The sequence below is a fragment of the Hemitrygon akajei genome, chromosome 9 (genome assembly GCF_048418815.1).
Source record: "Hemitrygon akajei chromosome 9, sHemAka1.3, whole genome shotgun sequence".
NCBI classification, from domain to species: Eukaryota; Metazoa; Chordata; class Chondrichthyes; order Myliobatiformes; family Dasyatidae; genus Hemitrygon; species Hemitrygon akajei.
This window is the reverse complement of record NC_133132.1, coordinates 21397710-21414775: the sequence shown is the minus strand read 5'-3', so window position 1 is coordinate 21414775 and position 17066 is coordinate 21397710. Positions and strand designations below refer to the sequence as shown.

At 49.3% G+C, this 17066-nt stretch overlaps 1 protein-coding gene across 3 annotated transcripts in view; it reads left to right on the top strand.

Annotated features, from left to right (window-relative positions):
• med15 (mediator complex subunit 15) overlaps positions 1–17066 on the top strand; it is a 188429-nt gene that overhangs the window by 75119 nt on the left and 96244 nt on the right. For 2 of the 3 annotated variants that reach the window (XM_073055608.1, XM_073055606.1), the window contains one exon: positions 3391–3498. The exons of the other annotated variant lie outside the window; for it this stretch is intronic. In XM_073055608.1, coding sequence (XP_072911709.1) covers positions 3391–3498 — 108 coding nt within the window. The remainder of the gene's footprint in view (positions 1–3390; positions 3499–17066) is intronic. 3 annotated transcript variants of the gene reach the window in all.

The window sequence follows — 17066 nt, the reverse complement described above, 5'->3', positions numbered from 1 at the left end:
AAGGCATTGAGCGTATCTGGGAGTGACATGATGTTAGGTTTCGCTTTTATAGGAAATAATGGCTGATTCTGCCACCAACCTCGTTTGGAAATGTTCCTTTGTTCTTGAGATAGGCCTCAGCAAGCCGTAATTGGTTTTCTTGTGCAGACCTGGGTCACCAGACGAATGCCACAGGTCTAGCCCTCAGCAGACTACAAACCTCCTGGTTAATCCACAGCTTTTCGTTTGGGTACGTACAGTATGTCCCTGTAGGCACACACTCATCCACCCAGGTTTGAATGAAGTTAGTGACAGCTGTGGCGTACTCACTCAGACTTGACAATGGGAGGGGAGGGGTAGGTTGATGGGCAAGTTGTGAGGATGAGGGTGGGGAGAAGAGAAGGGGTAACAAAAAGGTAAAGGGAAGCAAAATGGGGGTGTGGGAACAGAAGGCAGCAGTTACTGGAATTTAGAGAAATTGTTGCTGATGCCATTAGGTTGGAGACAGAATACGAGGTGTTGCTTCGCCAGCCTGCGTCTGGCTCAGCTTAGCAGTAGACAAGGCTGTGGGTAGACACATCAGTGTATGAGTGGGAAGTGGGTGATCCACCCCATTTAAACATTACTTGGAGATGTACGTCAGGAGCTGAGACCTGCAAGGAAGATTGGATTAGGCTGGGCAGCTTGCTTTGGACTGGCATCAACACAATGGGATAATGGTCTGCTCGGTGTCATAAATTTTCTGAAATCCGTGTGTGTAATACCACACTGGGTAAAGATTGCAGGCGGTTTGTTTGTCTTCCGGATGCAGGAGCTGTGAGAAGAATGACCTGTGTTCTCAGTGAAGTTGAGATTGTGTACGAAGGGACAGAACGTGGCAGCTCAGTCGAATGATGGCACTGACCATCTCGCAACACGTGGGAGTGGGATGAAGTACAGCATTTCTAAAAGGGTTATCAGATCATTGAAGTAAAGTGAAGGACTTTGGAAAGTAATATTTTCTTCAGACATTGAGAGCAGAACATCAATCTGAATCCTGAAACAGTCCAGGAGACTGTGTGGCGAAATTTCTTTGAGTGTTATTTAACTTCCAGGAGAGTAGAGAGCAGTTGTCATTATGTCAGGTTCTGGTTTTGGTCATGAGTGGGCAGTGAAAGGGGAAATAAAGTAACTAAATCACACAGCCATAGGGGCCAGCTTACTGTCACTTTTGAAGATATTTCTAACGTTTATGATGGAAGCTGCAAAGATGTAGTTAGGTACAAGGGCAGGCAGTGCACAATAGGGTGGTCAGCTTGGTGGACAGGCTTATCATCTGTTATTGACTTGTGTGTTATAGAACGGTTGCATTCCAGAAGGAGGCAATTCAACCCATTGTTCTATGCCGGCTCTGATTTCAAAGTGCAGACTGTGTTTTCCAGAATAATTTCCCCCATCGGTCTCGACCCAGCTATTGCCTGTTGCTCAGTGCATGTTACACTTCCCATCTGAATTGCCTCTCATTTCCCTTTGCTAGCTCTCTGTGTTTCTGTGAACTAACTGAATCATTGGATCATCTGTCCTGTGGTCACTGCTCGAGCTGCCTCTTTCATTTGAGTATTGCTGAATATAAACTTTATTTTTTAAAGCACACACGTCCTTAAGAATCCTAAGGAGCAGGTGGGAAAGAAAAACATTTTGATTTCTGGTTCACTATTATCTAAAGCATCTCCACATGCAAAAATACATCAATTAACCTGAAGTGCCAGGACTGAAAACTGACCAGGTTGAGAGCGCACCGCAGCAATAAAATAAACCCGAAAGAAAGCAAGATTTGGAGAGCCTGCTTTCTGTATTGCTGTAATTTTCTTTTCCCCCTTCCTTTCATTTCTGTTGTGTGGTGTGACGATCACTCAGGCTGCGGGAAGGAGGGCCCCACTTTTCATTCCGGCTCTGGGTGGCACCGTTGTACAGGCTCCTCAGGGCAACCTGATTAAAGTTTAATCTGTTACCATTCCCACCCACTATGAGGGCAAGACAGGCCCGATTTGGAAACCCGCTGAAGCATAAACCCATCTCCTGAATGCTGAACGGCTCATTGGACTGTACTAGTAAGCATCAGTATTGCTGGGGAAAGCATGGATGAAAAGTATTAGCGACATTCTCCAGTTCAGTGGCATTTAATAACTTACTGATAAATTATAATAATAACTTATTATTGATAGCGACCTGATCACTGGGCACCATCGTCATGTACCCATGCAAACTCTGTAGTAGTTTGGGCAGTTGTTGGTCGACTACACAGATGGAAAACAGTGTCTGTACCTTTTAATAATTGAATATTAGCTTTGGTTAAAAATGGTACTGATAGATAGTTAGATAGACAGATACTTTATTGATCCCAAAGGAAATTACACTGTCACAGTAACAGCACAAGTACACAAATATACAAAGACTGGAAGATAAGTAAGAAAGAATAAAAGATAAGTTACATCAAACAGTCTTAACAGGAGGGGGGTCATCACTTCCCCGGCTATAGGTTGACTCATTATAGAGACAGAAGGCAAGTTGTCTTGGTTTATGACCAAAAGTGCTCCTCTGTTCAGCCAAGGAGGCATGCAGAGGGTGAGAAACACTGTAAGGAATTGCTAGGATTTTCCGTGGGGTCCTTTGATCTACCACAGCCTGCAGTGTGTCCAGTTTGACTCCTATAACAGAGCCCGCCTTTCTAATCTGTTTATTGAGCCTGTTGGCATCACCCGTGTTGATGCCATTGCCCCAGAATACCACAGCATGGAAGATTGTCCTGGTGACAACAGACTGGTAGAACATGTGAAGGAGAGGCCTGCATACTCCAAAGGACCTCAGTCTCCTCAGGAAGTAGAGGCAAATCTGGCCCTTCTTGTACACAGCCTCTGTGTTGGTAGCCCACTCAAGTCTGTCATCCAGGTGCACCCTCGGTAGATGAGACCAAGTCCAAGAGTTTAATTAAACAGTTTTCTATTGAAATCAGTGTGGCACAGCTAATAGGGTGCTGCACTGACGACGTTTGAGGCCACCCACCAACTTCTGTTGTTCAACAGTATTGTCCAGTTTAACAAATGTGTGAGATTCTGGGTTTAATCTGAATACTTCTCCATCTCCCAGCAAAAGTGGATCTAAAATTAACCTTTTTCTTCAATTAAACAAGTCTATGAATGAATTACAATTGGAACATGAAAACAAATCCCATTCGATTCTGGGTGTGTTCGTAGTGGCCTTGCTTTCCCCACACAACAGAAATGCTCAGTGTGACAGGAGTTGGGGACGGCTGCGCGCTGCCCTGCATTGGAGACTCTGCACTCACAGGGGACGTGTGTGCTTCCTTTTGGTCCTTGCAGCACTGCATTCTTGTTTTGCGATTATTTGTCTGTTGTCCCTCTGTCCTCAAAGATGATGTCTTCTATGACCCGCACTGTGCGACCACGGTTCCCACCTGCATCTGTTGCATCGTCCACGCCTCAAAACGCCATTCCTCTGGGAGGACAGCAAATGGCACAGGTATTTAACTGTACTGCAGGCTGGTGTGCAGGTTGACTTCTGGGTACTTCTTGCTTTTAGTGTTTCAGGTTTGGATCTGTTTTAAACTAAAGGTTTGACCGAACTGTCATGGAATTCAGCGTGGTTGTCTCAATATTGGTGATTCATTGTGTCCTGGGTAAATGGTATTTCTCTCCAAGGTTAGAGGCAAAGCAAACTCTTACTTTCTATTCAATTCAGTAATTTCTCTCCTGACACCGTGGTCCTGTTTCTTCATTTGAAATTGGGAATAGGAGAGACGAGTATGTAGGTTCATCGTATGTGTACAGGTTTGTGGTGTGACCATTAGTACAAGAACGTTAGGCAGTCTCCTTAACGTGTTAGAAGCACCAAAATAAGATCGTTTGGACAAATCTGCTTGAACGTTTCGCAGATCATTTTTGTGTATGATTAAAGACTATTTACATGATTTAGTTTGTTTCATTTACATTACTGTGCGAAAGTCTTAGGCACTTAGTACTGGGATATTTTTGCACAGTACTCTATTTGTCAATGTGGAGTGGAGAGTGAGTCTAAATCTAGCGAGAGCCAAAGATGTTGGGAATGGTGAGTGAGGGTGGAGCACCGTGTGGGACAGGTGGCAGTGAAGGAGTGCCAGGCAGAGTTGGCACTCAGACACCAGGCATGGTCATTGCATTCCTAATAATTAGCTTATTGATCATTACAAAATATATCTCTGGTGCTTCCCACTCCCCTTTTTCCCAACCATGATTCCTCAATCCCTGCCCCTTTCCCACTCCCAGTCCGCAAAGGAGATCCGTATCAAAATCAGGTTTTATCACCACATATGTCATGATTTTTTTCTCTTTTTTGCAGCAGCAGTACAGTACTATACATAAAATTACTAAATACTGTGCAAGAGCCTTAATATCTCTTCCCCTCTCCCCCTCCCCTCCCCTCCCCTCCCCTCTCTCCTCCTCCTCCCTCCACCTCCCCTCTCCCTCCCCCTCCTCCTTCCCCTCTCCTCCCTCCCCTCCTCCCCCTCCTCCCTCCCCCTCCTCCTTCCCCTGTCCTCCCTCCCCCTCTCTCCCTCTCCCCCTCCCTCTCTCCCTCCCTTTCCCCCTCCTCTCTCCCCTCCCTCCTCCCTCCCCTCCCTCTCCTCCCTCCCCTCCCTCTCCTCCCTCCCCTCCTCCCTCCCCCTCCTCCCTCCCCTCCCTCTCTCCCTCCCCTCCCCCTCCCCTCTCCTCCCTCCCCTCTCCCTCCCCTCCCCCTCCCCTCTCCTCCCTCCCCTCCCTCCCCTCCCTCCCCCCCCTCCTCCTTCCCCTCTCCTCCCTCCCCTCCTCCCTCCCCCTCCTCCCTCCCCCTCCTCCTTCCCCTGTCCTCCCTCCCCCTCTCTCCCTCTCCCCCTCCCTCTCTCCCTCCCTTTCCCCCTCCTCCTTCCCCTGTCCTCCCTCCCCCTCTCTCCCTCTCCCCCTCCCTCTCTCCCTCCCTTTCCCCCTCCTCTCTCCCCTCCCTCCTCCCTCCCCTCCCTCTCCTCCCTCCCCTCCCTCTCCTCCCTCCCCCTCTCTCTCCCTCCCCTCCCCCTCCCCTCTCCTCCCTCCCCTCTCCCTCCCCTCCCCCTCCCCTCTCCTCCCTCCCCTCTCCCTCCCCTCCCCTCTCCTCCCTCCCCTCTCCTCCCTCCCCTCTCCTCCCTCCCCTCCTCCCTCCCCTCCTCCCTCCCCTCCTCCCTCCCCCTCCTCCTTCCCCTCTCCTCCCTCCCCTCTCCTCCCTCCCCTCTCCTCCCTCCTCCCTCCCCTCTCCTCCCTCCCCTCTCCTCCCTCCCCTCTCCTCCCTCCCCTCTCCTCCCTCCCCTCTCCTCCCTCCCCCTCTCTCCCTCCCTCTCCCCCTCTTCTCTCCCCCTCCTCTCTCCCCCTCCTCTCTCCCCCCTCCTCTCTCCCCCTCCTCTTTCCCCCCTCCTCTCTCCCTCTCCTCCCTCCCCCTCTCTCTCCTCTCTCTCCCCTTTCCCTCTCCTCTCTCTCTCTCTCTCTGTCTCTGTCTCTATTATATATATATATATGTATCTATCTGTGTGTGTGCCCCAAGACTTTTGCACAGTACTGTATGTCTACTGGGAATGGGATACAATGTGTGACACAATCAGATCACCAGTTCCCAGCGTATTTTATTGACAAAAACTAGGAATATGTGATACTCATTAACAACAGAGCAGGTCACTACAGGCTGCAAGCTGAGTAACCTCCAGAAATTAATGCACGTTGGTTAGAGAGGGGGATATTTTACCAGAGCTCTGTTACCATAGGCTCCCCCTCTTTCCAATCCCTACTTTGTAAAGTATGCATTTACAGATACTGGAATTGTTTGATACGCCTTCGCATGGCTGAACAGCTTTTGGTCATTTGGGCATGTGTGCTGGGAAAGTGGGATTGAGAGGGATATGGAAAACAGGGAAGGGTTGGGCTTGCCCACACAGAGCCTTGGTGAAAAGCCACTAAGGCGTGTAATGGGAGAAGAGGGTGGTAGCTGGAGCATTGGAGGTATTTGTAGGAACACCCATGTCCACTATCTGTGTTGCTTGATCAAAATACTCGAGATTAAAATTAATCTGTTTTAAAATCATTTAAATTTCAAGAAGAGTAAAATGAATAATTTGCTGAATTAGAAGTTTGAAGAAATGAAGGCTTGAATGAATTGAGGTTCCACTCAGTCAGCTATTCAGAACCGCTGTTAGTTCTGGGTTTGTGTGGTCTTGGTTCCTGTGTTTCATTAATTTTATTTTTTGATGTGAAAAAGCAGTTTCCAACTTGCACTTGTGTGGCCGTTAGACGCTCTGCCGTGCTTAGACCAAACAGTTCTGTGCACTTGTGTTCAGAAAGCAGTGACACTGATAGCTGGCGAGAAATAAGCAGTAAGACAATTCAGAACGGTTTTGCTCACTGTGGTTTCAAGCATTCAGGCTTGGAGATGCCAGAAACAGCTGGGACTGAAAGTGAAACGGTCTCACTGCTTCATCGAGTTAGGAACTGCGAAGAATTTGAAGTTATTGACAATTATCTTGAATGTTACAAATGAAAATGAAGACTTGGAGGATGCATTAGTTGGTGGTTTTGTGTGAAGTCCACATTATCTACACTGGGTATCTGTGCTGGCTGTGTTCATTTACAGTTAATCAAGAGAACACAGGTAACTATTATGAACTAATACACAGTTTTATAGTACTATAGTAGTATTGCTAGCATTCTAATTTGTTCAGTATTTCATTTAAATACGTATTTTTTTAGTTAAATTGTAGTTTTTGTTAATACGTTTTTATCTATCTGCACGAAACTTTGGCTAATTAGGGGCAGCCACTAAATTGGGCCAAAATGTACTGGTCCCGATGTGCCCCAGTGAACTGGAGTCCATTGTGTAAGTTTTATTATAAACTCAGGAAGTAGTATCCAGAATGCTTCAGCATAGGAACAGATACTCAGACCATGAAGACTATACGAACATCTCCAGCTAAAGATTGACAGTTAAGGTATAGCAAAACAACAATTTATTTTAAATTATTTTAAAAATTAGGTGCTTTTCAACATGTGCCTTGTGATTAAGACATTTAATTGTGAGGGGTTGCCACAGTCTGCCTCTGCCCAAAACACCTTGTATCATTACCGTTCTACCTCTCTCGTGGTAGACGTGTACGAGCTGGACTTCACCGGCCACAAAAACTCCCAGGTGAGCAGCCAGCGTCTGCGACAGCAGCAGACAGGAAAAGGACTCTGTAGGGAGTCCACCCCTGACCGGGCCAGAAAATGTCCCAGACCGAGTACTCGGAGTGTGCACACCAGCTCACTGACATCTTCAACAGGCCTCATCCGGGCTGCTGTCCCACAGGCTTCAAACCAGCCACCATCTCCCCTGTAGCAGAGAACTCTACACCTTCCGAACTAAATGACTACTGGCCGGTGCCACTGACACCAATCGTCATGAAACACCTGATATCAAAAACTCCATCCCTGTAGCAGAGAACTCTACACCTTCCGAACTAAATGACTATTGGCCGGTGCCACTGACACCAATCGTCATGAAACACCTGATATCAAAAACTCCATTCCTGTAGCATTGGATATACTCACCAATGTGCTTACCTACTGAACTGCTCTGCGTGAGATGCTGTAATGTCTGGGTCACGTGGAAGAATCAGACTTCCAGTATATTCCATCCTGTTTCATTCCAGCCAGTGATACTGGCCTAAGCTTATATGAAATGATTTTCTGCAGTTTAAAGCCACTTCACCCAGGACACTTTTGCTTCAACCTGTCTTCCAACCGTTCCCTTCTCTCCAACAGCAGACAGTTCACGGATTCAGAGAGTTGTTCACTGTCGGTCATCAGGATCCCCAATAGTGAGAAGGATCTAATCAGCCAGATGAGGTGGCAACCATACTGAGTCTGTCCCAATTCCCTTCCCTTAAAGATTTGTACTACCTTCACCTATTTCTGTTTTGAAATAGGGGAAAAGACAGACAGATCAGTCACTACCTTACTGAACAGTAGAGCAGGCCTGATGGGCCAGATGTCCATTCCTGCTCCTATTTCTTATGAAATGCTTCATATGAATGGCTTTCAAAACTGTATCTCTGCACATATGATAATAATATTCCAATTCCAACGTCTTCCAGAAGACGAAGAGCATGACAAATAAGCACGATAAATGGAGTGAGTTGGAATGTTGGGTTTCCTTTAGCCTCATCAACAATTTTTGCCAATCACTCTTCAGTCTCACGGTTTTACTGTTCCAGAAGTTGAAGTGCTTACTTGATGTGGAGGTATTCAGCATTCAGATACCCCTGCTCTTTCTGAATGTTTTGAATGAATAGATGGCTGGCACAGTGATGCCTTGCTGTGCCGGAGATCTGGTTTCAGTCCTGACCTTCGCTGCTGTCTATGTGGATGAATAAACTCTTCGCGTTTCCAGTCAGGTATAGATATCGATCATAACTGATGTTTCAGTGAACAACTCCACCATCTTCATCAGGGATCATCCCTGATGTACAGTTTGTGATGGCCAAGGGAGGCAGAGGCATGTTAAGGTAGTTGTCTAGAGCTAACAAAACCATGGGTAAGCTGATGTGCAATAGGTTATCTGAGGCAGGGGCAGAATTGGGCTGCGTTGTTGAAATTGAACTAGGCAGTTTCAGTGTAGTGTACGTCTGTATCTGAAACTCAGATCAATAAGGTTGAAACAGGAGGTGGAACGACAAATTGTGATGTGGATATATTGACAGACAACAAAATATAAATGAGCTGAGTGAGTGGGCAAAAACTTGGCAAGTCCTAGTCATGGAGCACTAAAGCTAGAAACAGGCCCTTTGGCCCATCTAGTTTGTGCTGACTTGTTTCATGGTCTTCCTGCCTAGTCCTCTCTACCCACACCCACACCCACAGCTCTCCATACCTCTCAAGTCATGACCCATGGTAAAAGTCACCAAAATAGAGAGAGACCACAAGTGAATGAAGTATGGTAGGTCCAGGCGTCATTGAGTGTGAATCACAGACTTAGCAGAGAGTGGGGCAAGTGGTTAAGAGGGCAAATGGCATTTATTGCAGAGGAGTTTGGGAACGGGGAAGTTTTGTTACATTTGTAACAGCTGGAGTCCCTCTCTGGGTTGTCCAGTGTATCCGACCAAGAAGAGAGAAGAAAGAGGGGACCTGTGCGGGGGCGTTTTCAAAGTGGGACAGCCGTCACACTGGGGTAGTTCTACTCTCTTGGGCTTGGAAGTCCAGTTCCAACAGAGGCGCTGCCCCTCTCTGGACACCCCATATAGCTGGAGTATCACATCGTAAACACATCGCGGACTCTTTCGACTACAGTTGTATTGATCTTTTAACCTACTCTAACATCAATCTAACCCTTCTCTTACATACCCCTCCATTTTTCTATCATTCATGTGCCCCTCTGAGTTTCTTAAATGCCCTTAATGTATCTCTCTCTACCAACCCAACTCTCCCCCCTCCCCACCCCACCCGGGCAGGGCGTTCCACTTCCCGCCCCCTTCATACTTTGCTCCACTCTCATATTAGCCATTTCTGCTCTGGGGGGAGAATAGTCTCTAGCTTTCCACTCTCTCTATGCCTCTTCATCTTCTTTTTGTGCCAGTTCCCCATAATCCTCATATCCTCTTTAAAATGCTGAAAGAGGAAGAGAAGGGGAGATGTGTTTGAGAAAGAAATCCTGTTTGTGCTGGTGGAAATTGTGACGATTGATACATTGGATGTGGAAGCTGGTGGGGGCTGTGGGAACTCTGCCCTTGAGGAAGTTCAAGGGTAGAACACGCAGCCAGGAGAGGTGGTGGAGGGCAAACGCAGAGAAAATAAGTGGGATGTGTTCAAATGCCCTGTAGAAGGGAAAGCATCATTTGAGAAGAAGGAAGACATCTCAGGCATCTCTGTGTAAAGTCTCATCGTCACAGCAAGTGCCGGAGTGGCAGAGTAAGCAGGAAGATGCAACCAAGTTGATTGAGAAACAAAATAGAGAATGTGCCATCAATTTTGCTGTGGAAATCTATGGGTCTATAGTGGATGATGTGGCTAGTCTGTTTCCAGAATGGAGATGGAGAGAGAGAAAGGAAGAGTCGGAGCGGGAGCGGGGAGGGGGAATTGGCAGCAAAAGCTTGGAGTTCTGTATGCCTCATTTACTGTCTTAACATTTTGTCCTATTGACCGTGAGGGTGCTTGGGCGGCAGATACGCTGACAGGGGTTTGTTTTATATTTCCTTTCAGAACATCATTAAGCCGGTATAGTGAGCAATTAGACAGTGATCCTTTGAATGGAGAAGTGAAAATATCTTAATGCATGTGTTGGAGTGATCGCACTTAGAGTACATGTTTGGTCTTCTCACCTATAAAGGGATCTCCTGGCACAGAGTGTTAAGATGCTCATAGTGAGTCTAGAGCATTGCCACTCTTGTATCAAAGTCCATACTGTTACCTTAGGGCCATACTGTTCATCATCCTTACCTCGGTCCACACTGTTACCTCAATCCAAACCGTCAGCCCGGTCCCTAGCGTTACCTTGGGCCCTTCTGTTACACCGGTCCCTACCGTCATCCCGGTCCCTACCATTAACTTCGGCCCTTCCGTTATCCTGGGCCCTACCGTTACCTTGGCCCTTCTGTTACACCGGTCCCTACCGTTACCTTGGTCCCTACCGTCACCTTGGCCCTTCCGTTACCCCGGGCTCTACCTTTACCTTCGGCCCTTCTGTCACCCCTGGCTCTACCTTTATCTTGGTCCATAGTCCTTACCTCAGTCCCTACCGTTACCTCGGACTGTACCGTCACCTCAGTCCCTACCGTTACCTTGGTCCGTAGCGTCACCTTGGGTCGTACCATTACCCCAGTCCCTACCGTTACCTTGGCCCTTCCATCACCTCGGTCCATAGTCCTTACCTCGGTCCGTACCGTCACCCCAGTACCGTTACCCCGGTCCCTACCGTTACCTTGGCCCTTCCATTACCCCGGGCCCTACCTTTACCTCGGTCCGTACCGTTAACTAGGTCCGTACTGTCACCCCGGTTTCTACCGTCACCCCGGGCCCTACCATCACCTCGGACAGTACCGTCACCCCAGGCCCTACAGTTACCCCAGTCCCTACCGTTACCTTGGGCACTTCTGTTAACCCGGGCCCTACCTTTACCTCGGTCCGCACCGTCACCTCGGGTCATACCATCATCTCGGTCCTTACCATTACCCCGGTCCCTACCGTTACCCTGGTCCCTACCGTTACCTTGGGCCCTTCTGTTACCCCGGGCCCTACCATTACCCCAGTCCCTACCATTACTTTGGCCCTTCCATTACCCTGGGCCCTAACTTCGTCCCGTACCCTACCGTCACCCCGGTCCCTTCCGTCACCAAGGTCCCTACTGTCACCTCAGGCCCTTCCATTACCTCGGTCCCTAACGTCACCCCCGGTCCCTACCATTACCTTGGGCCCTTCCATTACCCTGGGCCCTAACTTCATCCTGTATCCTACCATCACCCCGGTCCGTAACATTACCCCGGGCCCTTCCGTTACCTCAGTCCCTACCGTTACCTTGGGCCCTTCCGTTATCCCGGGCCCTAACGTTACCCCGGTCCCTACCGTTACCTTGGGCCCTTCCGTTACCCCAGGCCCTAACTTCATCCTGTACTACCGTTACCCGCGATCCCTACTGTTACCTTGGCCCTTCCATTACCAGTCCCTACTGTTACCGTGGCCCTTCCATTACCCCGGTCCCTACTGTTACCTTGGCCCTTCCATTACCCCGGGCCCAACCCTTACCTCGGTCCGCACCGTCACCTCGGGTCGTACTGTCATCTCGGTCCCTACCGTTACCTCGGTCCATAGTCCTTACTTCGGTCCGTACCATTACCCCGGGCCTTACCGTCATCCTGGTCCGTACTGTCACCCCGGTCCCTACTGTTACCTTGGGCCCTACCGTCATCCTGGTCCGTACTGTCACCCCAGTCCCTACCATCACCCCTGTCCGTACCATTACCCCGGGCCCTACCGTCATCCTGGTCCGTACTGTCACCCCAGTCCCTACCATCACCCCTGTCCGTACCATTACCCCGGGCCTTACCGTCACCCCTGTCCGTACCGTTACCTCGGGGCTTTTGTTGCCCCCACTTTATGCAGCTGAGCCTTCGGCAGTATCTTTGAGCTCTGGCTGAGATCCCCAGAGCAGCACAGAACGTCCGTTTACAGCACAGAGAGCTCGTTCTGGAGTGAAGAGCAGTGTCTCTTATCTGATGCTGGTTGCCCATCCTCACTGCAAGCACATTCTGTTGGACATCAGATCCCTCAGAGCCCAGTTGTCCCAGTATTTAAATTGGGTAATTCCTTATCTTTCCTTTGCTAGACCTTTACCCACTCGCCCTGTGTGCCAACTGTATGTTTATCATCCCCGCCAGTGGCTTTACGAGAGGCATCTGTACAAATAGTGAAATGCAGGCACACACCCACCGGTTGCACTGACTGTCTGACCAGCCGCCCGACAAACCCTCACATCTGTCTGGCCTGCCCAACAGTCTACCCGACAAACCCTCACGTCTGTCTGATCCGCCCAACAGTCTACCGGACAAACCCTCAGGTCTGTCTGACCCGCCCAACAGTCTACCCGACAAACCCTCACGTCTGTCTGACCCGCCCAACAGTCTACCCGACAAACCCTCACGTCTGTCTGACCCGCCCAACAGTCTACCCGACAAACCCTCACGTCTGTCTGACCCGCCCAACAGTCTACCCGACAAACCCCCACGTCTGTCTGACCCGCCCAACAGTCTACCCGACAAACCCTCACGTCTGTCTGACCCGCCCAACAGTCTACCCGACAAACCCTCACGTCTGTCTGACCCGCCCAACAGTCTACCCGACAAACCCTCACGTCTGTCTGACCCGCCCAACAGTCTACCCGACAAACCCTCACGTCTGTCTGACCCGCCCAACAGTCTACCCGACAAACCCCCACGTCTGTCTGGCCCGCCCAACAGTCTACCCGACAAACCCTCACGTCTGTCTGACCCGCCCAACAGTCTACCCGACAAACCCTCACGTCTGTCTGACCCGCCCAACAGTCTACCCGACAAACCCTCACGTCTGTCTGACCCGCCCAACAGTCTACCCGACAAACCCTCACGTCTGTCTGACCCGCCCAACAGTCTACCCGACAAACCCCCACGTCTGTCTGGCCCGCCCAACAGTCTACCCGACAAACCCTCACGTCTGTCTGACCCGCCCAACAGTCTACCCGACAAACCCTCACGTCTGTCTGGCCTTCCCAACAGTCTACCCGACAAACCCTCACGTCTGTCTGACCCGCCCAACAGTCTACCCGACAAACCCTCACGTCTGTCTGGCCTTCCCAACAGTCTACCCGACAAACCCTCACGTCTGTCTGACCCGCCCAACAGTCTACCCGACAAACCCTCGCGTCTGTCTGGCCCGCCCAACAGTCTACCCGACAAACCCCCACGTCTGTCTGGCCCGCCCAACAGTCTACCGGACAAACCCTCACGTCTGTCTGACCCGCCCAACAGTCTACCCGACAAACCCTCGCGTCTGTCTGACCACCCCAACAGTCTACCCGACAAACCCTCACGTCTGTCTGACCCGCCCAACAGTCTACCCGACAAACCCTCACGTCTGTCTGGCCTTCCCAACAGTCTACCCGACAAACCCTCACGTCTGTCTGACCCGCCCAACAGTCTACCCGACAAACCCTCACGTCTATCTGATCACCCCAACAGTCTACCCGACAAATCCTCACGTCTGTCTGACCCGCCCAACAGTCTACCCGACAAACCCTCACGTTTGTCTGACCCGCCCAACAGTCTACCCGACAAACCCTCACGTCTGTCTGACCACCCCAACCGTCTGCCCGACAAACCCTCACTGTCTATCTAACCCACCCTGTCGTCTGCCAACCCCCCCACTACCTGCCTGATAAACCCCACTGTTTGTCTGACCCCATCCTATCATCTGCCGACCCCCCCCCCCCCCCAACCACCTGCCTACAAACCCTCATGTCTGTCTGTCCCATCCCACCCTCCTCTAACTACCTGCCGGATAAAGCCTACTGTCTGTCTGACCCCACCCTACTGTCTGCCTGACACCCCAAATCGTCTGCCTGACAAATCCCAACCGTCTGCCCGACAAACTCCAACCGTCTGCCTGACACCCCCCAACCATCTGCCTCACAAACCCCGTCTGCCCGACACCCCCAACCGTCTGCCTGACAAACTCCAACCGTCTGCCTGACACCCCTAATCGTCTGCCTGACAAATCCCAACCGTCTGCCCGACACCCCCAACCGTCTGCCAGACACCCCCAACCGTCTGCCCGACACCCCCAACCGTCTGCCCGACACCCCCAACCGTCTGCCCGACACCCCCAACCGTCTGCCTGACAAACTCCAACCATCTGCCTGATGCCCCCAACCGTCTGCCTCACAAACCCCGTCTGCCTGACACCCCCAACTAACTGCCCGAACCCAACCTCCTCCAACCACCTTCCCGACAAACCCCAGCTATCTGTCTGAACCACCCTGTCGTCTGCCTGGCCCGACCTTTCTTTATGCCCCCTACCATCTGCCTTGCATGGTTTGCCTGTGTGAATGTGACAGGTTCTTTAAGTAACCTGGTCTCACAAGACTCCTCCGGGTGCAGGAAATGCTGGCGTGGATAGAGGCAGCAGGCAGCCTTTTCCGTTTGGCTGCCAGTGACTTGTGGTGTATTGGGACCGCTATTTTTCACATTGTCAGTGATTTCGATAATAGAATTGTTGGCTTTGTGACAAAGTAGGAGGAGAGGTTGGTAGTACTGAGGAAGCAATGCAATTGCAGACAGATTGGAAGGATGGGCAAAAAAAAAGTGGCAGATGGCAAATGTACGATGATGCATTTTGGTAAAAGGAACAGTAGTGCAGACTGTTATCTAAATGGGGGGGGGGGGGTGGGGAAATTCAAACGTCAGAGGTGCAGAGGGACTTGGTCCTCGTGCAAGACTCCCAGAAGGTTAATTTACAGGTTGAGTCTGTGGTAAAGAAGGCAAATGCAATGTTGGAATTCATTTCAAGGGGAATAGAATATAAAGGCAAGGAGATAATGCTGGGGCTTTATAAGACACTAGTCAGGCTGCATTTAGATAGATAGATAGATAGATACTTTATTCATCCCCATGGGGAAATTCAACTTTTTTTCCAATGTCCCATACACTTGTTGTAGCAAAACTAATTACATACAATACCCAACTCAGTAAAAAATATGATATGCATCTAAATCACTATCTCAAAAAGCATTAATAATAGCTTTTAAAAAGTTCTTAAGTCCTGGCGGTAGAATTGTAAAGCCTAATGGCATTGGGGAGTATTGACCTCTTCATCCTGTCTGAGGAGCATTGTATCGATAGTAACCTGTCGCTGAAACTGCTTCTCTGTCTCTGGATGGTGCTATGTAGAGGATGTTCAGAGTTATCCATAATTGACCGTAGCCTACTCAGCGCCCTTCGCTCAGCTACCAATGTTAAACTCTCCAGTACTTTGCCCACGACAGAGCCCGCCTTCCTTACCAGCTTATTAAGTTTTGGGCCCCATATCTCATATCTTTTTGAGAAGTATTAAGACTGAACAAGAAAGAAGTGACTAAGTGACAGTCTGAAGGTTGCTGGCCTGGAATAAAGATTAGTATAGGGAGCAATGCCTGTATCAGTATGGGAGCGACTTGGGTTTGTGTATAAGCACAGTCTGTATACAGCACAAAATGTGGAAGGGAGGTGAAACATCGTTAAAGACAGAATAATTCAGCAAATGTGGCATTACATTTCAGTAAGAGTAATAGTCAGAACATGGAGTAAAGGGCATAATTGTGAAAGCGGGGTGATCAGTGCTCAGTTACTAGATGGTAAGATTCTAAAAGTGGCGTAGCAAGCCACGTGTATATCTGCATCAGTTGTTTGAAGTGGTAGGGCAGTTTGAGTAATTAGATTTTTTAAAAATGGGATCCTTGGCTTTATAAAGGTGGACAGGAAGAGACGAAGCCCTGTCTTTATTAAGCACTGCTGTGGGCACAGCTGCAATATTGCATTCATTTCCTGCACTATGCTTTAAGAAAGATGTAAAAGTTTCAGAGCAGAGATTTATCAACATGCTTGCTGGATGATGGACTTTAGTTGTGTAACACTTACTCAACAGGCTGGTATATGTCTAGGGGAAAAGGAGATCCAGCCACTCACCAACCCCACCTCCCGTACACGCAGGTGCTGTGGGAATCAAGTTTATGCCGCGTCGCACACACAATATCAAACTCACACCAGATACCATTATGGAATATACTTTAAAGATTTTACTAAAGCTAAATGAGTACTAACAATACAGTATATATGAAGGAAAAGAAAATAAAGTAAAAGGCACCAAACTTATCAGAGTTCATTCAGTTTAGTGCACATCGTTGGAGCTCAACCATCGAACCATTTGACCCCTCGTCACTTTCCTCCAACCTCCACGTCCTCGCACCTGGGACCACCCCAGTGGTCGACCGAGCAGTGCAGCGCACGTCCACCTTCCTCGGCGTCTCCTTCCCGACTCCCCTCAAAAGACCGCAAAAACCCCCAAGCTCCCAGCCTCACAAGACAAAATAACATTCCCCATTGGTCAACAAATGAATACAATCCCGATATCAGCAAGTCTAAAGCTAAACAACTGCGAGAGAAAACACTTATCATACAAAGAAGCATTCCCACTCTTAACAAAACAACGAAGCCATTTTGATTAACATACACAGTACATTGTACAGTATATGGACAGGCTGGGGAATGTGGGGTTGTTATTCTTGGAGCAGGGGACGTTGCAAGAGAATTTGATCTGAGGAAGGATACAAGAGATGATAAGCATGGACAGGGAGGAGAAGCTGCTTCCATTGGCACAAGGGGCTTGAAGCAGTTGGCAAATGACGCAGTAATGTGAAAGCAGATGTTTGGACATGGTAACATTCAGTCATGACCTTCAAATGGGAGTTGTATATGTAGAGTACAAGCACCTAGGCACCAACAAAGCATACATCGTTATCCATTATAG